This window comes from Arvicanthis niloticus, chromosome 22 (assembly GCF_011762505.2).
Source record: "Arvicanthis niloticus isolate mArvNil1 chromosome 22, mArvNil1.pat.X, whole genome shotgun sequence".
NCBI lineage: Eukaryota > Metazoa > Chordata > Mammalia > Rodentia > Muridae > Arvicanthis > Arvicanthis niloticus.
Genome location: NC_133429.1, coordinates 2,227,463 through 2,254,068, shown reverse-complemented (window position 1 = coordinate 2,254,068; position 26,606 = coordinate 2,227,463). Strand labels below are relative to the sequence as shown.

Below are 26,606 nucleotides of genomic sequence, written 5' to 3'. Positions count from 1 at the left end.
GTTGGGCTTGCCTGGGGCGGGTGTCCAGCCTAGTACTGGACTGGGCCTGGGTGGATGGAGCCTGAGGGGTAGGGGTGGAGCGTGCTAAGGGTAGGGGCTACTGGCTGGAACCCGGAGTAAAGTTCTGTGAGGGGCGGATCTATGGACTGGGATAGGTCCTGCATTGGGGGACTGGGGAGGATTCCAACCTTTTGCTATGGATGGGGCCAGACCTGTGGGCTGGGACAGACTCCAGACTTCTATAAGGGATGCAGGCAGGAGCCATAAGGATGGAGCCTGTAGGGTAGGGCAGAGTCCAGCCTTCTGCTAGGGGCGGGACCGGAGCAGTGGGGTGGGGTCACCATTCTGCTAAGTATGAGAGACGAAGCTAAGGAACGGGCCAGCCGGCTGAGACAGTGGTGTCCAGCCTTCTGCTACGGATGAAGACAGAGCCATGGGGTAGGTGTTTATGGGATAGGATGAAATCCCAAGCCTTCTGCTAATGGAGAAACCTAGTCTTCTCCCACGCGTGGGGCCTAGCCTGGAAGGGGCAAAACAGGAGCCTGGGCCTAGCTTTCCGCTAGAGTAGAGGTTGGCTCCAAAGAGGAGGAGCCTGAGGGCCAGGGTAGTTGTCGAAGGGTGGAGCTGAATCCAACTTTTACCGTGAATAAGGCGGAGTCTACGATTCTGGGCGGGGCCTAGTTGTCTAAGACAGGAAGTTGGAACCATGAGGGACGAAGTGCTAGCGTTGTAGGAAGGGATTCCTAGAGGCTACCAGTGGGGCCAGTGCTTCAGAGGGTGCTATATGCTGGCACGTGCACTGTTGTGGCTTCTGCGATCTGCGGGGCAAGCTCCCTGGCACCAGATATTTGGAATGAGGCTTGACTTTCTGCCTTTGCCTGACTGCCTCGCAAGGGTACTCTTATTTACTGTCCGAAGAGGCTGTGAAACTTGCCGATCTCAGCGTGCCCTCCACGATGCTCCTCCAAGTTGATCTTTTATTTCTATTTATCTGTTTATTTAGAGACAGGAACTCCTGGCTGTCCTGGAGCTTGCTATGTAGACCAAGATGGCCGTGAACTCACAGAGTTCTGCCTGATTCTGTCTCTGAACTGCTGGGATTAAAGGCGTGTGCCACCATGCCTGGCTAGATGCCTCAAGTTTAGACACGCATTGCCCTGGTGAGGTCTAAGAAGCCGGTCCTCTCCCAGCTACTCCAATCCACACCTCTCATCCACCGGCTCTAGCTTACTCCTGGGTCACTTGGGCATGTTAGGTGTGGCGATTTTTTTTGGTGATGATTTTTCTGAGAACTGCTGGACAAACCCTAGAGCAGTAACTGTTGATACCCTCATTTTACAGGTGGGGAAAACTGCTAAAACCCAGGGGTGGAGACCAGAGCTCCAGCTTAGAATCACAACAGTTAACACTTTTGGGTTTTGGTTTGTTTTTTAATTTTTTTTAAATGTACATGGGTGTGCTCGTGCACCACACGTGTGCAATGCAGAGGGCACTAGATCCCCTGAAGCTCAGTTACTGGCATTGTGATCCCCCACAAGGGTGCTGGGAATCAAATTTTGGTCCTCTGGAAGAAACAGGTTCTCATGTAATCCAGGATAGCCTCAAACTCTCACACAGCTAAGGGTGACCTCGAACTCCAGGTCCTGCTACCTCCACCTCTGCAGTGCTAGGATCAACAATGTGTACTGCCCTGCCCTGCCATGCCATGCCCGGTTTCTGCAGCACTAGCTCAGGATGGGTCCCTGGGCTTTGTGCTTGCCAGGAGAGCACTTCCCCCACTGAACTCCAGCTCCACTCCAGTCTCCACTGCTCCACTACTCTGAGTGTCCTTCTGATGATCTCATGTGGTCTGATTAAAGCATAAAATGGGTAGCTTTGTAATCTCAGCACTCAAGAGTCAGCGGCAGCGAGATCTCTGAGTTCCAGGACAATCAGGGTTACATAGGAAGATTCTGTCCCAAACAAAAGCTTCGGCCTGTTTTTTATACTCTGAGCTGCTATGCCCAGCACAGAAATGAATTGTTGTTTGTTAGATTTTGTTTATTGACATAGAGACTAGGTCCCAGGTCACCCTCCAATTCAAAGTATTGATTGATTGGGGTGTTTGTTTGTTTTTTCGAGACACGGTTTCTCTGTGTAGCCCTGGCTGTCCTGGAACTCACTCTGTAGACCTGCTGTACTTAATTCACAGAGATCAGCCTGCCTCCACTTCCCAGGAGGTGGGTTTAAAACTGTGCACCAATACTGCCCTGCTTCTAGGCTTTTTTTTTGTATGTTTTGTTGGATTTTTCTGTTTGAGAAAGTCTCATGTAGCTCAGACTGGCTTCTAGTTTACTATGTAGCTCACCAAAGGTCTTCCTCTTTAGCCTGAGCGCTGGGATGACAGGTTTGTACTGCCGTGCCTGTTTTAAGTGGTGCTAGGGATGAAGACCTAGGCCTTGAGCCTGAAAAGATGCTCAACAAACTGAGCCATTACTTCGTTTCATTCATTTACTTATTATGTTGTTGCTGCTGTTATTATTTATTATTTTATATCTTTTTGAGATAAGGAACTCCTTATGAGAGGAAAGGCAGATTATCCAGTTGAGAAGTCAACCAGCAGACAATAGACAGTAGTCAAAGACTGTGGCTGCCCATGTTAGTGGTACTGTGGGTGTTGTGTTTTGTTTTAATAATCAGTGAACTTGGAACTTGGTTAATTTTTTACTTTGAACCCAATCGGGTCTTAACTGAATGACCTTGGACAGGTGAGTCAGCCTCTGTAACCCTCTGTATCATCTTCTGGAAAAAGGGAAGATCAGGAGGTGACACAGTTCAGAGCACGAGGATGCAGCGCAGCCTGCTTTATGCACCGGCCTCTGAGGGGCGGCCTGGACTTCTTCCCTCGCAGGCCCCTCACGCAAGACCGAGATTCGCGAGTGGAGAAAGAGGAAACCGCGTCTGCGCCTGCGCGCGCCGTGAGCGCCGGGCGCTGCATGCACACGCACGCACGCACGTGGCTGCCTCCCTCCGCGCGCCTGCTGAAGGCCTGATAATGCAGAGAACTGCATTTCCCAGAAGGCTTAGACTGGACGGGGCGGAAGCGCATTTCTCGGTTTTCCCTGCTGCGCCGGCGCAGAGCCCTGCGTACCTCTCGCAAGCGGGCACGCACGCGCGGCGCGCCCCTAGCCCCGCCCCCGGAGGCCCCGTGCGGGAGCGCGCCCGGGCGTGCGCAGGGCGGAGGCGCGGAGGCGCGGGGACGCGCAGCGACCGTTGGCGCGGAGGGAGGAGGCTCAGCGCCGCCGCCGTTGCGCAGATCCGGGCCGCGGCTGCGGGGAGGGACGAGCGGTGACCTTCCGGAGGAGCGGGGCGCAGCGGGCCGGGACGGGGCGCCATGAACAGCGCGGGCGCCGACGAAATCGGGTGAGGCTGTGGTGCCGGGCCAGGCCCGGAGCGAGGGAGGCCGGGGTGCCGGGCCGACGGGGCCGGGACTTCGGAGGAGGAGAGCCGGGGTGCTGGGGGTCGTCCCATAGGCAGCCCATGGGTAACTGAAGGGACCCAAGACGATAACTCACGAGTCAAAAAAACCCTAAATAAAGGTTCATGGGTAACTCGCCGGACTGCGAGACCCCGAAATGATAGATCAGGGTGTTGAGGACCCCTAAGTGGACCCTTGAAGTCAGGAAGGTAATGTAGGCTAATTAGGAGTGCTGAGAGACCCCTCATAGATTCTAGGTGGCAGGGAGATTCCAAAAATGGACCAGGTTCTTGGGAACCCTAAGTATTAAATTGGTGAAATTGAGGGATCACCAAAGAATAGATGAGACCCCATAGAGTTAGTCTGCGGAGTTGGATTCTAAAAGATAGATCACAGGTAATGGAAACCCTGTAAGATAAACTAAGGATGCTAAGAGACCCTAAAGAGTACATAGGAGGTCAGATACCCACCCCCCCATAAATTAGGTTATGGGTGCTGAGAAGCCCCAAAGTATAGATTATAACTAAGACCCCATTGGATAACTTATGGATCTGATGGGTTCCTCAAAAGATTAGGGTACTGGGGTTACCAGAACTGCAGGGATGAGGAGGGCCACAAAGAACAGATCGGGATGTTAGTGGCTTCCTAAGTGGAGCTTTGGGTCAAGGAATCATCTCCAAATGTTAATTTTGGAGGTTGTGGGACTCTGGAGTTCAGGAATTAGGGTGACCGTCAAATCAGGAGACTGGGAGACACTAAAGGATAGTTCAGGTGTTAGACCCTAAGTAGAGCCTGGGTGTCAGGGAGACCCCCTCAGATAAAATTCAGGGAGTTTGGGAGTACCAAAAAGTAAGGGTCGGGGAGACCCCAAAAGGTAACTCAAGGTGCTGAGTCCTACACAGGAGTTAGAACTCATGAGGACCCCAAAAGATAGCTGGGGGGTGGGTTATGAGCATGAGGTGGGAGGTGGTCGGGGAGAATAAGGGATTGAAGGACCCTTTCAAAGGATAGATTAGGGCATAGTTGAGCTATGAAGTCAGGGAGCTACCAAAGGATAGTTGAGAGGTTGAGGGAACTCCAGAAGAGACCCTTGGTTCTATGGGAGACTGTAAGCCATAATTGTGGTTAAGGAAATAGGGCAGAAAGATCATACTGGGTAGTTCAGAAGGCTAGGGGGACCTTCAACAGAAGTCACAGAATAGAGAAGAGCCCAGAGGGCAGTTGGGGGACCCAAGGGATAGGTAAGGAGCTAGGGGAACTTGGAAGGCTAATTCAGGAGCCTGGGAGAACACCAGATGGGGGTCCAGGAATACTCCCAAAGATGATTGGCCAAACTGGGACGACCCAAATGGAGACCGTGTGCCAGGGAGGCCTGGAAGGTAAGGAACAAAGACAACTCTTTTTGGTTTGTTTGATTTTTTGTTGTTGTTGTTATTACTTGTTCATAGGATAAATGAGAGGCTGGGGAATAAATTAGAGCTCAGGGTCATAGAGGTATCAGAAGACATGAGTTTGGGATTCCAAAGTGGAGTTCAAGTGGGTAGAGGAAGACACCAGTGATTACCAAAGAATAGACTAACATATAGGGAAACCCCAAAGGGAAGCCCGGAGACTAGGTTACTCCGAAGGGCCCTTTAAGACACAGAGACTCCCCAAAAGGATTCTTAGTGGGTTAGGGAGACCATAAAGGGTCTCAGAAACCTGAAAGAGGAACCCAGAAGCCAGGAAGAGACCTCCACCCCAGAACCAACTCAACAAGCCAGGGCACCCAGAACGAAACAAGAACCTCAAGGTGCTAGGGGCCTGTGAAGGGGGAGTTAGAGACCTGGGAGGCTTTGAATTGCAGCCTGGTAGTATAGAGACTCTCATATAAGAGCCAGGGGTCAGGAAAACCCAGCAATAGCTCAGAATACGGGGTTCTGAAAGAAAGAAGACATTGGACTGGAGGGCCACCAGAGGGAACTTTTTAGAGCTGTGGAACCTGATCCTGGAGCCTGGGAGTCAGGAAGATCACAGAGGAGATGGAGGACAGGGGAACCCCAAGTGGGACCTTGTGGGGTCTCTTGTAATATCAGAGTTTGAGGCATCCAGACACATGTGGAATTCTAAAAGGACCTAGTCTAGGAGCCTGGGCTTTTGTGGGACACTTTGGGTCTCCCCAGTAGGCCTTGAATTCCACTCCTCTGCTGCTTTGTCAATTTTCTGGCCCAGGGAGTGCAGAATGGCATCCTGAGTTCCTTGCAGGTACAGGAACTTGACAGGTGCACATGGCCAGGGATGTTGGGGGTTCATTTTCTTGCCTCCAACTTGTAACACCTGGGCTGGGGGACAGCAAGTTCTCACGTTGTGCTCTAGAACATCCTTACTCCTCTCAGCCCTCCTCCCTGCATCATGGCTCCTTAGCAGGTGTCTCCCTCCGCAGGAAGAGTTGAGTTGCCGTCTGGCAGACTTCCTGAGGTGGCAGGTGAGCTGCCTAATGCCCTCAGTGTTGAGTGTGCCTGGCACTGAGGACCTGGGCCTAGTAGGCAGTGTGTTTGCTCATGAGGTGGGCAAGGGGTGTGCTTCCTGTGGATCTGTCCTGGGGTCAGAGCACCTTGCTGAATGGAAGGGCACTGGGGCCGGGTCTGTGGCATGCCCCTGGGGGTCTGGAAGACCACTGTGGACCTGGGAGAGAGTTCAGAGGTTGCTGGTTCTATCATCTGTTGCAGGCCTCCCCGTGACAGCATGCACCTCCTGGACATTTAATGAGGTGCTAGACCCTGCTCTGTAGTCCCCAGGAAGCTACCCAAAAGGCCAGTTTTGTGTTTTATTTTGGTTTTGAGGCAGGGTTTCTCTATGCAGTCCTACAGTGCTTGCTCTGTAGGTCACACTGGCCTTGAGTGTGTATACAGATCCACCTGCCCAGTCTACCTCTGCCTCCTGAGTGGGTGATTAAAAGTGTGCCCTACCACACCCAGCTTATTTACAAAGGGAGTTTTGAACTGTTTTGTTCTTAATGCTGGGAATGGACCCTAAAGTTGGGAATTGCTGAGCCTCTAAGTGTAGGGTTGGTTACTGAGAAAGCTATCGGCTGTGTCAGTCAGTGGATCATCTAAGGTCCCTGTAAGAGTTCCTTGCCCCTGGGGCTGTCTAGATGCTGGTAATGGGGCCTTCTGTAGTTTCCTCTACAGACTGCTGTCCTGGTTCGTTGACCTGTTCAGCCAAGGCAGTCACCTGTAGGTGAGTGACTGGCTGCTGCATCTGGTGGGGTCTCTACCCTTGTGCATGCATGGATTGGGGACTTAGGTAATGGCAGGAGCTACCCCTTCTGTCTCAAAACTACTACTGGCCAGAGCCTGTACTGCTGGCCAGAGCCTGTCGTGGTGGTGTGAATGTCCTCTCTCCAGGAGAAGGTAGATGGGAGGTAGCAGAGGGGCCATCCTTGGGGCTACCTCCAATTTGTGGTCTTTGTTTGTTTGTTTTGGGGTATTTGTTTGTTTTTCCTAAAATAGCCCTGGCTGGTCAGAAATTTGTTATGTAAACCAGGCTGGCCTTAGACTCAGGGAAATGCACCTGCCTCTCTCTGCGGAGCTCTGGGATTAAAGGTGTGTTGCACTCTGCCTGGAGCAATTTGTGTGTGTGTGTGTGTGTGCTTTGTTTTTTGTTTTCTTGAGACAAAGTTTTACTGTGTAGCCTTGGCTGTTCTGGAATTCACTCTGTAGACCAGGCTGGCCTTGAACTCACAGAGATCCTCCTGCTTCTGCCTCCCCAGTGCTGGGGTTAAAGGTGTGCGGCACCATGCCCAGCCTCCATTTCTTTTAAAATTTTGTATGTTCATATGCCCGTACACATGGAGAGATCAGAGGACACCTGCAGGAGTTAACTCTTTACACTGTGTGCCAAGGGAATCAGACTTGGTGTCAGGCTGCAAGTTCATTCATCTGCCGAGAGGTCTTGCTGGCCCTCCCCTTTCTGCATCCCACCCCCATGCGTGTGTATGTGCGTGCGGTCATGTGTGTTCTAGATTGTTAGGCTTGGTAGCAAGTGCCTTGCTGAGACATCTGGTTGGCCTGGAGGGTTGGAGTCTGAAGGGAATGTGGTACCACTGCTTCCTGAGTGTGGTTTTCTGCATTCTAGTGTTAAGTCAGGCAACGCAGGAGGTTTCTGTGCCTTCTAGAGCTGTCATGAGCGGCCTGAAGTCAGGTGCGAGGGCTGTCCCTGAGTATCAGGCTCATGCCCATGTTGAGCAGAGGCCCAGGCCACTTTTCTCTCCAGCTCCTCCAGTGACAGGCCTGTGGGACAGGGTGGTGGCAAAGGTCCGTCTAACAGCTGGTACACTGACTGTTGTCAGCGTCACCTGGAGAAGGAAAGGCAGGCACACCACGTATCCTGGAAGCAAGGTCTTTCCAGGAAGGCCTGGGTTGTGGCCTAGGGCACCTCTGTTGACCTGGATAAGGGTCCTGCCTGTGTGGGGTCTGTGCAGACTGCATTTTGTGGATGCTGGGCATGTCAGATTGGGTTGAGTGCCTTCTTGCTGGACCGATGCCAGAAGGTGGGATGCAGTGAAAGGCCTGTGAGAGGAGGGACTGAGCTCATCCTTCATGTATGTCCCACCTAGAGGCCACCACTGCTCAGTGTCCCTACCCTAGGAACCAGCTGCCTAGCCCTGAGCCCTGGAGCACCTCAGACCTCAGCCAGGCCAGCTGAGGTTGCTCCTTCTGACAGCTCACTGGAGGGGACAAAGGAGGCAGGGAACCTGCTGGGGGCTGCTCATCCATCTGGGAGTAAATAGCAGAGATAAGTTCCCCTCAGCCCTGGAGGGCTGCTTCAGTCATTCTCTGTGTGAGTGCGGGTCCTGTTGGCTCAATGGTGGTCCAAGGTTCCCTGGGTTCAGAAGAGTCGGGCGGGCCGGACTGTTGTCACTTCTCTGGCAGCTGTTACCCAGCAGGGCTTTTGCTCCCTGACCACAGTCCGGAGGCTGTGGATGTTTCTGTTGGTGCCTGCTGTCAGCCTGGCCATGAGTCTGAGCTGCTTCCCCAAGGGCTCCTGAGGAGCTGTCCCTTTCTAAAGGTGCTTAGTCTCAGGGCCTTGGGCTTCAGTGGCCTTGGGGAAGAGAAGAACAGGACAGAGGACTGGAGGCCATGGCAGAGCAGGGTGTCTCTAACATTGCTGTTTCTTTCCAGGGGCTGCCATCATAGGAAATGAGGTTGTGTTTGGTCCATGTGACAAGTCCATGTGCACTGAGGACCAGCTGGGAGGGTGGGACCATCTGTGGAAGTTAGTCACTAGAGATGAGGCCTCTTCAGTCACATCCTCATGTCACTTCTATCTGTGGGGGTCATGGGCTTCTACATTGTGTGTCCTTGAGGGTGAATTGGGGAGCCAGCCTAGGGATAGGCTCTGGATCCCTCCATGCCCTGCCAGAAGCCTGTAAGAGCTCTTTTCTGGCCTCTGGAGCCTGAAGGGAAGTGATAGCTGCAGGTTCTAGGTTCAGCAGCAGAATGTGGGGTGCAGGTACCCAACCATGGCATGTTGCCCATGAATAAGGAGTCCACCAGCTCTCCCTGGAGGCACCTTGATTGTTGCTGTCACCCATAGTCTCTTGCAGAGCTGAGTGGCCTTCTCTGGTCCACAGTGTGCAGGTGCTGGCTTCCTGCATGGCTGGGCCAGATCAGCAGGCCTTCCTGAGGCGCTGTCTTTTCATTTCTGTTTTTATTTGATTGAATATTTTGTCCTCGGCCCAGGCTTAGAGGTTAGGTCTAGCCAGAAAGGAATTGAAATCTGCATCTTGGAACCTTTCAGAATCTTTGTGAACATAGGCCTGTCTTACCTTCTCAGCCAGGCAGACAGCCTCTGTCTACACAGGCAGAAGCCCTCCTTGCCTCAGAGCAGGTGGTATGCAACCTCAGTAATGTCCTGTTGGGCTCCACAGGGAGCCTCGACTGTAGAATGGCATGTCACCTCAGACATGGCCAACCTAGCCTGTGGCACTGCAGGGTGTAGATGCACTCTGCTGCCTGAAGCCAGGAAAAGAGATGAGGGCCTCACCCCACTCTCAGTGCTTTCTACAGGCCTGTGATGCCGCTGACAGAGCTGCTTTCCTTTTTTCTTTTTAAAAAGCCTTTTGTGGCCTCCTGCTTCTCATTCTCCTTCCACTGCTCCTAAGTGCTAGATGTCTGCATGCCTGTGCCACCACACCTAGCACTTGCCCAGGGTCTGTACCTGAAACTGCACCTGGGCCCAGAGCCTGGACCCATCTGACCGGTTCCTCTTCCTGTGCCCTGTGGCCTCCTGCTTGGTTAGGAAGCCCTGTTGGCAGTGGCTGTGTTGTCACAGGGCTAAGCTTGCTGTGTTTGGTCTCAGTGGGCATTACTGTGGCCCGAGGAGACACGTGGCTTTATGTTAATGAGGCCAGGCCCTGAGCCACCTGTGCAGTTGCCTAGGCTGGATCATTCGCAAAGATTTGGATTCAGGAAGCCAGTGAGCTGGCAACCTTGCTGGACAGGGCAACTCTTCCACAACTGGGAAGGGAGGAAGGAAGACCCATGCTTATCCATGGCTGGCACCTCTACTGTGGGGGTCACTTGGACCACTTGAGGACGCTCATGTCTCCTGGCTCACATGTCGGGCCTAGTTAATTGCATGCAAGACAGTAATATGCCCACCTGCACAGGCCCTCTGGTTTGCAGCCTGCCGTGGTATAATCGGCTGCCCGTGGGTAGCAAAGGGCAGAGGGCCAGCATTTCCTGTACGATGGGCGGGTTCTTTATGTCTGGAGTTTGACCGTGGTGCTGGCTCTGGGGATCCTTCTTGCTCAGAGATTTGCCCAGAGTATCTTACCTAGGGTTGGCAAGCAGAGCTTTAGTGTGCCAGCTACAGGGCCAGGCACTCCTGCTGGGCCCTGCCTCATGACCCAGAGCTGGGGAGGGATTGAATGATGCCTGAGTCCCTGAGTGCCTCAGGTGACACAGTTAGTGCTCACTGCTGAGGCCCAAGGGCCATCTGATACAACTGCTTCTCTTCACTTGGGGTGCAGTGGCCTTGAAGACGGTGCTGTACAGATATGGGTCCCAGGCATGGCAGGAGCCGCTGCTAAGGCCCTGTTCCCACTGCTGTCCAGCAGCTTCATGGGACAGGTCCTAGGCTAGGGCATTACCTAGTTGACAGAGCATCTCTTGGGCTTAGGCTGGACTCCTCTTCTGGTGGTTAGGCAGAAGCTGCAGGCAGTGTGGCCTGTCGTGGCCAGGTAGCTCTGACAGGGCCTGCTCTGTGGCAGCAAGGACATATCTCTTACCTGCCATAGTATGGAAGCTGGGAGTTCTTCGCTGAGTTCTGTGTGGCCCACAGGTTGGCTGAGCGCATCCCTCTTCCTGTGGGCCTGGTGTGGGTGGGACAACCCTAAAGGGGTTAGCTGACCCTGAGCCTCTCTTCCCTACAGGAAGCTCTTTGTGGGCGGCCTGGACTGGAGTACCACTCAAGGTAGGAGCAGTGGTGCCCGGCCATGAACAGGCTTGGCTCTGGTGCCTGTGGGTCTAGCCTTGTGTCCCTTGGCAGAGCTTGCCCTGCAGTCAGCGTGCTCGGGCTGTGCTTGTCCGGCCCTGCCTCTGGTTCCCTGCAGTTAGTCTGACTTTTCTAGCACAAGGCCATCCCCCTTGTACCCTGGGCCATCTCCCCCAGTAGTTAGCTGCCAAGCAGCTTGGGTGAAGCTGGTGTGCTGCATCGCGTGTGTGTGTGTGTGTGTGTGTGTGTGTGTGTGTGTGTGTGTGTGTGTACTTAGGCTGAGCTTGTGCCTAAGCTAGGGACACGTGTGCTTTTGTTCCTGTCTCCGAGCAGAGACTCTACGCAGCTACTTTTCCCAATATGGTGAGGTTGTGGATTCTGTCATCATGAAAGATAAAACCACCAACCAGTCTCGAGGCTTTGGATTTGTCAAGTTTAAAGACCCCAATTGTGTGGGGACAGTGCTGGCCAGCAGACCACACACCCTAGATGGCCGGAATGTAAGTGACTTCATGGGTCCTCCCGTCTTTGCCCACTTGTCTGAATTAGTTGGCTGTAGGGTTCAGGCTATTGAAGGCGGGGTGTATTAGAGGGTGGACCCTTGAGATGACAAGCCCTGGGATGTGATAGGTGCTTGAAACAGGCTGATTCAGTGCCCATGGCAGGGTGGCTTCCTGCTCATGGCTCTGACTTGGCATTTCCCACAGATTGATCCGAAGCCATGCACACCTCGGGGGATGCAGCCAGAGCGAACAAGGCCCAAGGAAGGCTGGGTAAGGCTGGGCTGGGCTGGGCTGGGCTGGGCTGGGCTGGGCTGGGCTGGGCTGGGTGCTCTGTCATTCTAGAGGGTGGCCATCATTATCCCACTCTGCTCACTGTTGTAAGGGAGATGGGATTCCGGTGGATGCTGGAGCCGTTGAAAGCCAAGTTGAAGAGCACCTTGGGCTGGGTGCAGTCTTACCTAGCCCTTTAGCTTTAGCAGCAGGAGCCCACCGCCTGTCCAGCTGCTCTTGGGGTGGGTGGAGCCAGACCCTGCTCCATACCTCAGCAATTCCTGCCTGGCAGCAAGCTATGCCTTCACTTCCACTTGGGCCAGCTGTGCAGGCAGAGATAGCTGTCTAGGAGGAGTCTGTGCTTATGCTGTAACTGGCCCCCCAGGCCTCTGCAAGCAGTGCCTTTGTTTGGTGAGCTGGCCTCAGCCTCTCAAGTGCTGGGACCTTAGCTGTAAGCTGCCATTCCCCAATTACTTTCCAAATTTATTTGTATTTTTCTACTTGTGGGTATTTTCTTTGCATGTCTGTTTATGCCCTGCTTGAGTACCTGGTGCCCAGGAAGCTAGAAGAGGTTGTAACAGTTGTGATTTTTACCTTGTGGGTGCTCGTACCTGCGGAGCCGTGTCTCCAGCCCTTTCCCATTAAGACATTCTCTCCGACAGGTGTGCAGTGGTGATCAGGAGCCCCGCCCCTTTTCATGTAGGAAAGCCAGTTCCCAGAGGTTGTAGGCTGAGCACAGCTCTGTGCTTGCTGCCTTAGAGCTGTTCACACGGGCATCAGTGGGGTGGCGGTGGGGGTGAGGAACTGCTGTCCATCCACAACATGGCACTGACCAGTTCACTCTGCTACTCCTCAGCCAGCCTGCTGAGCCACACTGCACACATGGGCTCCTGCCAGGGGAGCGCACATCACTGCTGTGTTCTCCTGCTCTCCAGTCTTACCTTGTATCTCAAATCAGCCTGGAACCCAGTATTCTCCTGCCTCAGTCTCCACAGGGCTGGGGACAGGGCTAGAGCCACGAACAGGAGCAGCAGTGGAAACAGGGTGGGGGGCAGGGCAAGGTCCTCCACAATTGCTGTAGTGTCAAAATGTTTCTGGGTCCCCTGTGCCCCCAGGTTTTCACACCCAGCTGCTATTCTTGAGACTGCCTTTGTGTTTAAAGATTTATTTATTTTCATGTATGTGAGTACACTGTGGCTGTCTTCAGACACCAGAAGAGGGCATCGGATCCCATTACAGATGGTTGTGAGCCACCATGTGGTTGCTGGGAATTGAACTCAGGACCTCTAACTGCTGAGCCGTCTCTCCAGTCTGCCTTTGTATTTTTTTTAACCTTGCCAAGGTCTTCATCTGCACTGGCAATGTAGATCATTGGTGTGTACGTCCTAGGATGTGGAAGGCCCCAGTTTTGTCCCAAGCACTTTAAAAAAAAAAAAGTCAGGCCAGAAGCCTCATCTTCACATTGCAGGTTGTTTTGTTTGTTTTTGAGACAGAGTAGTCATATCCCTGGCTGTTATGGAACTTACTGTGTAGACCAGGCTAGCCTAGAATTCACAGATCTACCTGCTTCAGACATTGCAGGCTTCTTGTTGTTACTATTTCTAAGTGTTTTCTTTCTTTCTTTCTTTCTTTCTTTCTTTCTTTCTTTCTTTCTTTCTTTCTTTTTAAAGATTTATTTATTTATTTTTTTGTATGTGAGTACACTGTCGCTGTCTTCAGGCACACCAGAAGATGGCATCTGATCCCATTACAGATAATTGTGAGCCACCATGTGGTTGCTGGGAATTGAACTCAGGACCTCAGGAAGAGCAGTCAGTGCTCTTAACCACTGAGCCATCTCTCCAGTCCTCCTAAGTGTTTTCTTTTTTCTTTTTTTGTTTGTTTGTTTGTTTTGTTTTTTATTTTTTTGAGACAGGGTTTCTCTGTGTAGCCCTGGCTGTCCTGGAACTCACTCTGTAGACCAGGCTGACCTTGAACTCAGAAATCCGCCTGCCTCTGCCTCCCAAGTGCTGGGATTAAAGGCGTGTGCCACCACCACCCGGCCCTAAGTGTTTTCTTGATTGCATTTATATGTTTGGTGTTTGTGGACATGAATGCCACAGTATGCATATAGGTGGCGGCAGAGGATAACTTGGAGTTGGTCCCCTTCCATGATGTATATTGCAGGGATCAAACTTGGGTTTGGCTTGATGGCAAATACCCTTATCCACTGAGCCATCCTGCCAGCCCAAGAGTGCAGGCTTTCTGTTGGTTTGAGACTGCCTCTCAGGTGACCTCTGCAGCAATCCCGAGTAGTAAACGCAGGCCTACAGTACCTGCCCTGCCCACAGACCTTCCATTCCTGTGGTCCAAGGCAGTATGTGTAATGCCTAGGGTGCTGCAGGCAGGTGCCTGTCTCCTGGTATCCTCAGAGTAGCCGTGCAGTTTCGGGGTGTGCTCTGGTTTTAGCTGGCTCAGAAGCAGATAAGCTGGGGCAGTGGTTGTGGGCATGGGAGGTGCACACCTTTAATCCTGGTGCTTGGAGGCAGAGGCAGATGGATCAGGAATTGAAGGTCACCCTTGTCTGGATAGTGGGTTTCAGGACTTCAGGGTTTTAGACTGCCTCAACAAAATAGAACATCAAGGAGATACCTCCCAAGAGACCGGGCCAGGGCTTTGCATCTGCTGTTCCAGCATCACAGAGCCCAAGGCAGCAGGGCTGCTGAGAGTTTAAGACCAGCCTGGGCCATCTCAGAAGTACAAAGCCATGGAAAAGGGTTGTGTGATGCCAGCCTGTGGGCGCATGTTCCCTCAGAAGTCACTGACTTTCCCTTTCCCCACCCCCTTCTTGACAGCAGAAAGGACCCAGGAGCGACAGCAGCAAATCCAACAAGATTTTTGTTGGGGGCATTCCCCACAACTGCGGCGAGACGGAGCTCAGGGAATACTTCAAGAAGTTTGGAGTGGTGAGCTCTGCGTGCCGCCATGGCCATTCCTGGCCCGTCTCCTGCCATGACCTTAATTACTGCTTCTCACCATCAGTGTTGCCTGGGGCTTTGGGGAGAGCAGGGCAGTGGACAGTGAGGAGCTGGCGATGCCTGGGAGGCACACATGCTGCCTTGTGGTGACCAGGCAGCTGGCCCTAGTTAGACCAGGGCCTCTGAGCCCTGTGCCACCTGGACACCTGGGTTATGCCCACAGAGGATTCTGCTATAGGAGCGGCTGGCCTGGTACTGAGGTGTTTGCACTGTCTCACCTGGCATCTTCCAGGGGCGGAACTCTTGGGTGTGGTCTAGCCTTTGGGACAGGATGACACTGTTTGCTCACTGTCAGGATTTGAGCAGCTGGGTGGGGCAGAAAAAGACAGTGGGGCCTAACCTGCTAGGTATTGCACTGGGGTGTTAGCAGGTACAGCAGCTGACCCTGGGTAGTATATGTCCATCAGAACTTCATCCCAACACAGTTGCTGGTCTGCCGTTAGCTGGTACCCTGGGACTTCCTGCAATGGGCTGAGTGGGTGTGTGGCACCTACCTCCACACAGTCTGCCTTAATCATGCTTTGTCTACAGGTCACAGAGGTGGTTATGATCTATGATGCAGAGAAGCAGCGGCCTCGAGGTAAGGGCTGAGCCCGTTCATCCTGACCCATGTCCTCCCCTCAGATGGCAAACTATCTCGCCCTAGACAAGCCACGGTCAGATGCTGCACAGCCACTGCCACTGGGCCACATGCCAGACACAGTCCCCGCCCTCCACTCACTCCCGTCACATGGACCCTTTCACATGAAGACGAGCACAGCTGTGTTTCTAAAGGTCCTCCAAAGCACAGGCACCTTCCCCTCATCCAGCTGTCCCAGCCTACCGTGCTGACACCGTAGCTACCCTCACTCAGTCCACCCTGGCCCCGGAGCAGGAGCCAGCCATGCTCTCCAGCCCTTTGCCTTTTCTGGATGTTGGCTACCCTCGTTTTTGGTTCAGCATCCATTTTGGACCAAAGTGTTCCACGCCACAGAACCCTCACCTCACACAACCCTTCACACTCTGTGTCCCTCAACACACACAGCCTTCATCCACGAGTCCCCTGTCACCAAAGGCCCTGCTCAGGTGCTCGTGGCGCCACCGCTCAGGAGCATAGTTTGCCATTTGAGCCTCCTCACGCGTCCAGGACGCACTGCTCACTCGTGTGGTTTAGCTGTTAAGTTTTAGTCTTAATTTACGGTAGACATACATGCTTAATGATGTACGTAGTGTCATAGAATACGGTACCGTTAAGTAAGCTGTCTCCTCTCTCTGTGATTGTCTGTGATTAACGATGTCTCTCTAGATCTCTCTCCAGGTGCTAAGTTAAGTCACACAGGTACAGGCCCGCCCGCAGTCAGAGGACGGAGCGGCTTTGCTCCCGTGGGGTGTAAACGAAGTTTCAGTGTGTTTGTCCCGCTGCTGCCTCTGACACAGCGCTGTAGACAGCCTGCCCCGGCTCCTCCCCCACGACCCACGGCCTCTTGCACTGTGCCTGGACCCAGCCAGCCCGGTGGCTTCAGACACTCCCGCCGTTTGAGAGAATGTCAACTTTTCACATGTCTTCATCACTATGTTGTGTTCTAAATGCCGCCTCTGACTTTGCGAAGCCTCGGTGTGCGGGACTCTGAGGGCAGTTCCTAGGTGCCCCCGCCCACGGCTGGCACAGCTGCCGCCACCGCCCTCCCGCCACCCGGGTGGCCTAGCCAGCCCCAGCTAGTGTTGCTGACCCGTGCTGGAGGGGCAGCAGGAACTGGGCTAAGAGCTTTGGGGCTGGCGTGTGGGCCTGTGTCCCTTGGGGGCTTGGAAGTGACCCATCGGGTGGCAGATAGCAAGGGTTGGGTCAGCAGGGCCCCCCTACAGCACCTCCTGTCTTCTTGGCTTTGCTGACCCCTCGAGGGTCTTGGTGGATCTCAGTGTTTCTTCTCCTTCCTGCTTCATGTCTGCTGACTTTAATAGCAGGCCATCTTGTCCCCACCTCTTAGTTTCTAAGCCCCCTGTCTGCAGTCTCCTTTACTCTCCTCTGTCCTTTGTCCCTGGTCTTGTCTCTTCATCCTTCAGCTCTGCTAGAGTCCATCTTCATCAATCTGTCTTCTCTCTTGCCCTGGTCATCTGCACAGGACAGCAGGAGCCCCGCCCCCGCCCTCCTTCCCCTCCCATCTCACCTCTTCCTACTTCTGTCTCTTTCCTTCTCGTGTCCTCTTAGGGTTACTTTCCGGGTTCAGCCCCAGTACCCCATCTCATCAGCTTGTGGTCCTATCCTTAGGCCACTCCTTCCCAGCTCCCGTGTCACAGTGCACAGGGACCCTTGTCACACATCCTCTGTCCGCTGTAACATTAGTTCTCTTGGAGCCCTTCTGGGCCCTTCTGTCTGGAACCTCCTTCCCTTTGTTCCCTGAGGTCTCTGGGCCTGAGCGCAGCTGCAGGACATGTTAGCGCTCAGTCTGGCCTCAGTGGAGGCCAGAGACCCTGCCCCTCCTGCCCCTAGTCGGGTGGCCGCGCTGCCCCAGACCAACCAAACTTCGTTTATACTGCCACTTTCTTGTGTTTGGGAAATGCTAAATTTTTTTTTCCTTTGAAATTTTCTTTTTTCTTTTTTTTTTTTTTTTATTATTTTTTTCTTTTTTTGGTTTTCTTTTTTATTTTTTTTTTTTTTTTTTATTTTTTCTTTTTGATGACACCATGCCTCTTGCTGTTGCTGCTGACAGCAGAATTTGACCTGCTGGAACCCGTTGTGGCCTGTATCTTTGTGTATTACTGTATTTACCTATATCGTCCGTGCATAGAGGAGTAGGAGTGTTAGCCATAGGACTCACTCCGCGGGCTTAGCCAACAGTGTTGGGTAAGCCTGGCGAGGCGTGATAGTAACTGCACTCGGTACCGCCTAGAACAGCGGGGGCTGCTGTCAGCACTAGCTGCGAAGCGAATTGCAAACCCCAGGGGAGAAGCTGGGTTTCAGAAAAGCCAGACACACCACACACACCCTGTCCCAGACACCCCTCTTCCCCATGGCCACACTCAGCCCAGAGAAGGGTGAATACCACCCACTGTCCCCGACTTGCTGTGGGCCATAGCCCCTCTGCACACAGGCTTTGTCTGAAACCCAGCTCTGTCCTGTGGCCGCCCTGATACTGTTCATCATCCTGTTTTGTGTCACACGCCCTGCTACCTTGATTCACTCTTCGTCGTTGGCTAGGTTTTGGATTTATTACTTTCGAGGACGAACAATCAGTGGACCAGGCTGTCAACATGCATTTTCACGACATCATGGGCAAAAAAGTGTGTAGTTGTAGTTTTATTTTACCTTAAGACCAAGCCAAGCCTTAGGCAACGAGGGGCTTCACTGGAAAGTGGGTGCTCCCCGCAGGACATCCATGGGGTTCTGCCCCTGAGGGGTGGGGGATGGGATAGAGGGTGGGGCCCTGGGAGGTGGGGAACCTTCAGTGAGACCCTAGTGTTGCCTCAGGCTTGGTTTTTATGACCACTCCTTCAGATGTGGCCCAGCCCCTTCTCTGTAACAGTGACCTTAATGTGATGAGCGGGAGCCTCAGGGGTCCGAGGTCCAGCTCCAAACTGAGCACTGAAACATCCTGAAGGATTGGTTTTCTATCGGGTCACTTACTGTGAAACTCCGGGACCAGCCACATGCTCTGATAGCACTTAACCACGTGCAGTCAAGTGACCTTTGGTGTTCCGTCTTCATACTGTGTTGCTGCCAAAGAGGGCAGGGCAGGCCCAGGGCCTCAGCTCTCTGTAGCCGCATGCGCAGGGTTCCCATTCAGACCTTCCGAGGTCCACTCCAGCCTCCTCGGCATGCATGATTGCCCAGCTGTGTCAGGCCTCAGCCCCGAGACTAGATCCACCCGCCACTCCTGTGGCTGCCTGTTTGTGCTGGGCCCAGGTACAGAGGGACAAGGAAGGCTTAGGCTCTGGGACCGGACCGTGCAGCAGCCCAGGCTCTGGGCTTTTGGCTCTCGTCCTCCCAGACAGACCCCAGTGAGATGGGGCAGCCTTGTTCTGACACTCCTGCAGCCTCAGTTTAAGCCAGCATGCAGTGGAGAGTAAAGCAGCTGGCCAGCAGTGCAGAGAGTGCTGTGTGTAGTGTGATGGTCCCCATCATCCTCAGGTCCTCTCTATGAGAGCCCAGCCTGCCCATTGCTAACCTTCACTGGATACTGCAGCCTCTGGGGGACTAAGTGTCCAGAGCTGGGCCTGCATGATAATTAAAGCCCAGTCTGAGAAGCCACAGCCCAGGTTCCTCTAGTCTTGGGTACACAACTGCTCCGTAAGCAGGACAAGTCCCCGGGGGCTTGGGGGCTCATTAACTTTGAGCTGGGTTCCTTCTTTCACACTGCCCGGGCTTAAAGCATCCGCTTCCCAAGTTCTCACAGCAGACTGCTCTTGGCCACTGGCAGGGTGGGGGTGGGGCTGTGCTTTTGCTGGCAAAACACTAAGCACTGGGGCGGCCAGAGTGCTTAGTTCCTGCCCTAAGGCCCTACTGGAGTCGGTGTTCTGGGCTTAACCCTGGGAACACAGGCAGCCTGGGCAGGGACTGCTGAGTAGTCAGTCAGTGTGCCCTTGAAAGCGGTAGGGTCACACCCTGGCCTAAGTAGGCCATGCACACCAGCTTCTGTTAGGGCCCTGATGCTGTCCCCTGTCCCCTTGCTGGGCCAGGGCTGGGCTGCTGCCAAACACAGTATGAAGGTTGCTTACTGATCCCAATGTCCATTTTATTGCATGTTTGTTGACTTTTTTGTTAGCTGTATCGTAAGGTTCTTACATCCATTCCCTCTGACATGCCTTTGAGTTAACTGAGATTTTTTAAGCATTAGCCTGGGGAAGGTAAGTCTGTCTCCCACTAGACATTTTAAATAATTGAGTCAAAGCCAGCGTGTTTCTCAGGTATGCGGGGGGGTAGGTGGGCTCTTGGGTGCAAGGTGACTGCCTTCTCTCTAAGCAGGGTACCCCTCGGTGCCCCACCTTGGCTGTCTCCCCAGGGCTCTTGGCCTCCTCCTGCTGCTTGCAGTGGAGGGGCCACAGGGCGGCTTCCAGATGCATCTGTTGTACCTGAGAAACATTTTTTTTTTATAAAAAGAAATTAAAGAGCAAACTTTTTTTTTTTTTTAAGAAAGAAACTTACTGGCCTAAGTAAACTTATCTTAAGTACTCACTTTAAGTCGTAAGGCGTTAAGTGTAGTCATAAGTCATCACGGGTGTCTGAAGGGCAGGGGTGCCACCCCGGCTTCTCCCTAAAGTGTACTCGGTTTGTTTAGGTGGAGGTTAAACGGGCTGAACCTCGGGACAGCAAAAACCAAGCACCAGGACAGCCAGGAGCCAGCCAGTGGGGCAGCCGAGTGGCACCCAGTGCAGCCAACGGCTGGGCAGGCCAACCCCCACCAACGTGGCAACAAGGATATGGCCCACAAGGTAAGGCATGGATATAGTGTTGTCCCTGCTAGCACATCCTGGAGGTGTTGGCTGCCTCCCTGTTGTCCAGGGGTGGAACAAGCACCACCTCAGAAGTGGCTGCCGAGGAGCAAGGCTGCAGGAGGCTTGAGGGCCAGGCAGGTGTGCACGTATGCGCTGGGGCTCACATCATCCTTTGATGAGCATGTGGTGTCACTTTGGCTAAATGTGTCACCTCCTGTGCCCAGTCCCTGGTTGGCAACAGTAAACACAGGAGCTTGGTAGTGGCTGCCTAGGAGGCCCCAGTCTGCAGGTGACCACTCCTATTTCTACGGTTCCCTCTGACCTGAACAGAGCGTGAAAGTTTGTTTCCCTTGGACATGAGCTTAGGTCGCAGGCTGCATTGATGTTTACACTGACACACACCACAGCCTCGGGACAAGTTCCTTCCTTCTGGAGACAGGTCCACTGTGTTGCCCAGGCTAACCTTGGCCTTTCCAGTCTTCCTGCCTCACTCTCAAAGGGCTAGGATGGTAGACCTCTATCACCCCAACACCAAACCACTGTACAAGGCAGGCTCCTTGGCCGCCTTGTGTTTTTACTCTCCTGATGGCTCTGCAGGTGGCTGCATCCCCTCTGCTGCAAATTGTGTGCAGCTTCCCAGTGCCTGCTGGTGATGGGGGTGGGGCCGGGCTTCATCCAAGAGATTCTAGCTGCTTTTAGCTGGTACAGCCTTGGCAAGTATTGGATCTCTGAGTAGTAAACACCAGGCTACCCTGCTTATGACACAACCCCTTGTTGGATTTTCCTTGTTGCTCTGACAAAAGCAGCTTAAGGAAGTTTAAGTTTGCAAAGGCTCGTGGTTTGAGGGCACAGGCCCTCTCGGCAGCGCAGGTCCAGCAGAGAGGGGACCTATTGCTTGGCTCTCCTTTTTATGAGGTTGGGACCCCAGCTGTGGACAGCCCTTCCCTCCTTAGACCTATTGAAAACTTGTGCGTCTGACCAAGAGTTCCTGGGTAACACCAAGGGAAGTCACTGACAGACTAACTGGCCCCTTCTCTTCTGTTTTCTGTCTAGGAATGTGGGTGCCAGCAGGACAGGCTATTGGTGAGTCGTGGAAAGGGGGTCAAGTGCACCCCGCAAGCCTGGTGCTGTGGGCACTGGGTTACTGATGTTGGGAGGAGACCATGGATTTGACCTGGGTCTGGGCTGTGCTAGGCCGTTTACCCGCCCTTACCCTTACCCACTCTTGTGTTGCAGGTGGCTATGGCCCACCCCCTGCGGGCAGAGGAGCCCCACCCCCGCCCCCACCCTTCACCTCCTACATCGTATCCACACCGCCTGGAGGCTTCCCCCCACCACAGGGCTTCCCACAGGGCTATGGTGCTCCACCACAGTTCAGTGAGTGCTACCCCTTTGGACAGACCCGCGTGTCAACTCAACCATGGAGCTAGGAGTCCATGGGGGCGTCTCAGATTGTTGGGCTGTGCTTCCTGTAGGCTTGGGCCAGTGATGTCTGTGGACTGTGCAGTTAGCGTCTCGTAGAACTCTGGGAAGGAGCTGACCCAGGATCACACACACACACACACACACACACTCTCTCACACACACACACACACACACACACACACACACACCAGCATTCCCAGTGGGCACATGACAGATGAGACTTGCACCCCACCCATGCTGCCCAAGGCAGAGCAGTGCCTAGGCCTAGTTCACCTGGCCTAGCAGACAAACCAGCTCAAGTGACTGACCTTTCTGACTAGTCTGATGCTGGATTTAGTGGTGGCTTCTTTTTTCTGGTACTGAGATGGAGGCCAGGGCCTCCTGCAGCTGGCTAGACATGCAGTACATAGCTGCACCCTGGCCCTGGTAGTGGCCTGCAGTTTTCACCTAGAATTCCCAGCTGTGTACATTACTGCCTGGTGCTCTGGTCTGGTTCTGTCCTGACCAGCCTGTCTGAGCTGTCTCTGTGGGATGCTGGCCCTGTGCTGGGTGGGCACTGTGGCCCACACTCAGTCGGTTGTGCGTCTTGGCAGGCTGTTCATGCCCTGCTCTTCTATCCCTGCAGGTTTTGGCTACGGTCCTCCACCCCCACCCCCTGATCAGTTTGCTCCTCCAGGGGTCCCCCCTCCACCTGCCACCCCAGGGGCTGCCCCGCTGGCCTTCCCACCACCTCCGTCTCAGGCTGCCCCAGACATGAGCAAACCCCCAGCAGCCCAGCCGGACTTCCCCTATGGTCAGTATGGTAAGTGGCTGTGGCCAGCTGCTCCCAGATCAGCCAGGAGCAGGAGAGGCTAGCAGACGGGATTTTGGGATGCTGTACCCCCATCTGGTGCCCCTGTGGGAGTGTGGGCTCCCAGGGGTCCTGTGGAACCCTTGGTCAGGATTACTCTAGGCTCTACCTTTTGCATCTGTCTTCCTGGGGAAGTCCCTCTGTGATGCAGTCATAGCCTAGGACAAGCAGTCTCTGGTGTACAGGGGCGGGGGAGTGTGTGAGTGCCGAGTGTGTCAACTGCTGGGAAAGTTGTCTGCTCTCGCCCCTTTGGAGCCCAGTGTTTGGACGGGGGATTAGGGAAGTGCCCAGGCTCTGCACTGGCAGCTTCTTGTGGCACCGGGACGTTGGCATGGGTGATTTAGGGCTGTTGTGGAAAGCTGCTTTCTCTTGTGCCTCTGCCGCTGCTGCAGGAACTCTCTCCTCACTGGACTTCTGTGCTGTGCACAGCTGTAATGCTGCCCTGGGTTTGAATTGCCATTGTTACACATGCTGGGCATGTGTCCCTCAGCCTTAATTTAAAAAAAAAAAAAGAAGAAGAAAAAGCTTTTTATTTTTAGTTCTGTGTACATGTATGTGCCCTGGCACACGAGGGCAGTCAGAGGGTACCTTGGGGATTTGTTCTCTCCTGTCAGAATGGAGCTCACACAATCCTGCTTGGTGGGCAGCAAGCATCTTACCAAGTCTTGCCAGCCCTGCCCTCCTCCTGTTTTGTTCTTTGCTGGAGTCTTACTCCAGAGCACAGGCGGCCTTGAACTCAGTTTCCCAGTGGACTTTGGTGACTTCTGTGTCCCACCACACCTAGGTTTGTTTTTGTTGCTATTGTATTTTGTTGGTTTGGTTTGGCTTCTTTTTTGAAACAGTCTCAGCCATGTAGCCCCTGGTTAGCTTTGAACTCACAGACATTGGCCCGCCTCTGCCTCTCAGGAGCTGGGATTTGAAGTGTGTATCTCCACACCTGGCTCCTGTTTTGTTTTGTTTAGAATGAAAATTTCTTTTTAAAAATTATTTTATTTCATGTGTACGTGGGTGAGTTGATGTGTAACACGTGTGCAACAGCTATCTGAAGCCAGAAGAGAGCATCAGACGCTCTGAGAACTGACTTACAGGCTGCATGTGAGCTGCCGTGTGGGTGCTGGGAACCGAGCCTGCCTGGGTCCTCTGAAAGCAGCCAGCTCTCTGAATGGAGGATTGACTTTTTGTGGCATTTTCAGTCACGAATACAATGTACTCGAATCGTGTTCACATCCTGCTCTCCTGGAGTTGATGTTCGAACACCGCAGAGCGCTGCTGTTTGTAGCCATGCTGCATGCCTGGTGAGGCGGCACTGAGCTGCTCACCCTTGGGGTGGGCATTGCTCTCCCTGGGTCTGAGCCCCGGGCTTCAGGTTGTGGGTAGACCTACTCCCCTACCGCCCTAGGCATCAAGTCCCAACGAGCACAAGCCCAAGCCCGTGGAGCCTGCATCCATCTGTGCTGCTGCTCAGGCTGGGGGCCTCCAGGGCTTGGTTTGCCTACTGGCAGGGCAGGCAGGAAATGGTGTCGTCTGCCCTTCACAAAGCTTCACCCCTAAAAAATAAAATAATTTAAAAAAAGCTTCACCCCTGATGGATAGATTGTCAGCAATTGTTCAGGAAGGCTGGGCTTAGCTGAAAGGTTTCTTGGGAACTTAGACTGAACCCAGTATTGTGCTGTCCTGTTCCTCCTCAGCTCAGGCTGTGCCTTCACAGTGTGCTGAGCACCCCAGTTCTGGCTCTGTGTGTGTGTGTATGTGTATGTGTGTGATGCATCAGGGTAGGGTGACGTCCACCAGGGCCACCGTGGTACCCACAGACCAGAGGCCTGAACAGCAGCCCCTCTCCCTGAGACAAAGCCAGGCGAGATGCTCTGGCAGAACCATGGGTTGGGCCACTGTCCCCTGACCCTGAGCTAAGCAGTTTTTCTCCCAGCAGGTTACGGGCAGGACTTGAGCGGCTTTGGCCAGGGCTTCTCGGACCCCAGCCAGCAGCCACCCTCCTATGGGGGTCCCTCTGTGCCGGGCTCAGGGGGTCCCCCCGCTGGCGGCAGTGGCTTCGGACGCGGGCAGAACCACAACGTGCAGGGCTTCCATCCCTACCGGCGCTAGCCAGGGGGACGGCAGCAGGGCAGGATTCGGGACTGGTGAACTCGTGACAATCACACACTCGGGACAAAATAAATGACCACTCGACCTGGGGGGGGGAGGGGCAGCGGAGGCCGCGTCTGGACTGAGGTTTTAAATATATTTCTTTTCTCTGACCCATCAGCACAATAAAAACACGTCACTGGTTCAACAACAGGGTTTAAAAAACGCCTTCAGCTTTAATTCAGAATTTCAGGTTTCTTTTTCTTTCTTTTTTTTTTTTTTCCTTTTTTTGAGATTATTTTCTTGAGCCTTTTGTTTTACCGTATATTGTAAACTTTTATGTTAAAGAAAAAAATATACATTTACAAATTGTGAGATTTTTAAGAGAAATTTTCTACGATGTATACTGGCTTATTTTTTAATTTAAAGCAGGGTTTGGGTGTGGGAAGCGGGGGCCCTGGCTCCCGCCGGCGCGGGCTGGGGTGCGGGCAGAGACTACTGCGTGCGTTTGGTTTTTTGTTCATTCCTCGCTTTGAGCGGCTTGTGTGGCTGTGGGTGCCACAGGGCCCCTGGCACAGGTGGCGGTGCTGAAGTCACGGGTGGCCTGGGCCCCACACGGGCAGGCGAGGCCTTGCTGGAGGCCCCTCGGTAGGCCTCAGGTTCCCATTGACCAGTCTGACCCGGTTTGAATAAAGCAGCGTGTTTGGATCAGAACCTGAGTGCTATTTGCTTGTGTCTGTAATTCTGGCCTGTTCCCTCTGTCCTTCCCCTTGTGCTTTGGAGAACCTGACCCATTAGAGAGAAGTGGGGTATTCTGGTCTGAGCCCTCAAAAAGCAGGAGACAGGGCTGGGTTCATGGAGTCCCATCTTTGGCCTTGAAGTGACATCCACACAGGTGGGTTTGGGTTTTGGTTTGCTTGGTTTGGTTTGCATTTATTTTGGTGTGAGGAGGGGCTTGCATTTTGTGTGGACAAAGGGCAGACCTCAGTGGGAGTCTCCCGGTTCTGTGAGAAGCGCCTTCGTCTACTGAGCCTGCTCAACCATAAGCTTATCTGCGTTTATGTACCGAGGTGTTGGTCTGCCTGTCTGTGCACCATGTCATGCAGTGCCACCAGAAGACACCATCGCTCAGTCCCCTGGGTCTCTGGTGAGCTGCCTGCGAGCCGCTGCGTGGTGCTGGGAACTGAGCCCATGTTCTCTGGAAGAGCAGCTGGTGGGGTTTTTGTTATTGATTCCTTATGAATTTCACATCCTGTGCGTCACTCACTCACTCAATGCCCCATCCCTCCACACCTCTCTGGCCTCGCAATCTCCCCCCAAAAGGAAACATGAAAAGTTAGAAGACACCTTGCTGTGGAAGCTTTGATGGGTCACACCACACCCTTTGTCCATGTTCTGACATGTGTTCATTGCCATGAGTCACTGGTCTGGTTCACGGTCTCTGGCTTCTGCTACACTGTCAGTACTGAACCCTCACCAGGAAACAGCCAGTGCTCTAACTTCTGAGCCATCTCTCCATACCCTTAAATAAACCTTTAAAGTATGGCCAGGCACACAGACGGCAGAGCTTGGGGAGTCTTACTGAAGTATTGAAAGAAAGATTTGAGGGACCCGGAGAGGACAGGGACTCCAACAGACTCAACTAACCTGAACCCTTGGGGGCTGGTTACAGAGACTTGACCATCAACTAGAGTGAGCACGGGCTCCCAGCGTGTGTGTAGCAAATGCGCAGCTAGGTCTTCTTGCGGGTCCCCCAGACAGCTGGAGCAGGGGTTGTCCCTGAGCTTGTTGCCTGCCTGTGGCTTCTGCACCCCTAAATGGACAGTCTCGTCTGACCTCAGTGAGAGAAGACTACCCTCTGTAACTTGATGTCCAGCATGGGATGAGGTGGAGGCTGACACCCAGAGGGAGGCTTGCCCTGCTAAGGAGATTGGGTGGCAGACTTAATGAGGGGGTGCTGGGGGAGAGAAAGCCCTGATATTTGACTGTGAGGTGAATGCTTTTAATTTAAAAAATTCAAATTAAAAGTATGGCCAGACATGGATGCTCACACCTTTATTTAATCCCAGCATTTATTTAATCCAGAGGCAGGTGGAGCTTTGAGTTCAAAGCCA

At 53.4% G+C, this 26,606-nt stretch overlaps 1 protein-coding gene across 11 annotated transcripts; it reads left to right on the top strand.

The window, feature by feature from the left end:
• Positions 1 to 22: 22 nt before the first annotated feature.
• Dazap1 (DAZ associated protein 1) lies at positions 23 to 25,206 on the top strand. 11 transcript variants are annotated; one of them, XM_076919496.1, is made up of 13 exons: positions 3,281 to 3,402; positions 6,616 to 6,676; positions 10,875 to 10,915; positions 11,270 to 11,436; positions 11,644 to 11,709; positions 14,544 to 14,654; positions 15,258 to 15,306; positions 17,902 to 17,984; positions 19,979 to 20,132; positions 21,189 to 21,218; positions 21,372 to 21,512; positions 22,186 to 22,362; positions 24,338 to 24,651. In XM_076919496.1, the coding sequence occupies exons 4-13, from the start codon at positions 11,323 to 11,325 to the stop codon at positions 24,511 to 24,513; spliced, it is 1,101 nt and encodes a 366-aa protein (XP_076775611.1). In that variant the 5' UTR covers positions 3,281 to 3,402; positions 6,616 to 6,676; positions 10,875 to 10,915; positions 11,270 to 11,322; the 3' UTR covers positions 24,514 to 24,651. The 11 variants fall into 11 exon arrangements, with proteins under 11 accessions (XP_076775609.1, XP_076775608.1, XP_076775607.1 ...); XM_076919497.1 differs by lacking the exon at positions 3,281 to 3,402 and adding an exon at positions 4,592 to 4,836; XM_076919488.1 differs by lacking the exon at positions 3,281 to 3,402 and adding an exon at positions 4,631 to 4,836 and having other exon boundaries at positions 14,547 to 14,654.
• The last annotated feature ends 1,400 nt before the right edge of the window (positions 25,207 to 26,606 follow it).

Bases quoted from the DNA above. Each gene is read 5' to 3' on its own strand.
- Dazap1 (XM_076919497.1), top strand. From the start codon at position 4,779: ATGATTGGCCAAACTGGGACGACCCAAATGGAGACCGTGTGCCAGGGA. The intron at 14,655-15,257 runs GTGAGCTCTGCG...CTTTGTCTACAG, and splicing joins ACTTCAAGAAGTTTGGAGTG to GTCACAGAGGTGGTTATGAT. The intron at 17,985-19,978 runs GTGTGTAGTTGT...CGGTTTGTTTAG, and splicing joins ACGACATCATGGGCAAAAAA to GTGGAGGTTAAACGGGCTGA.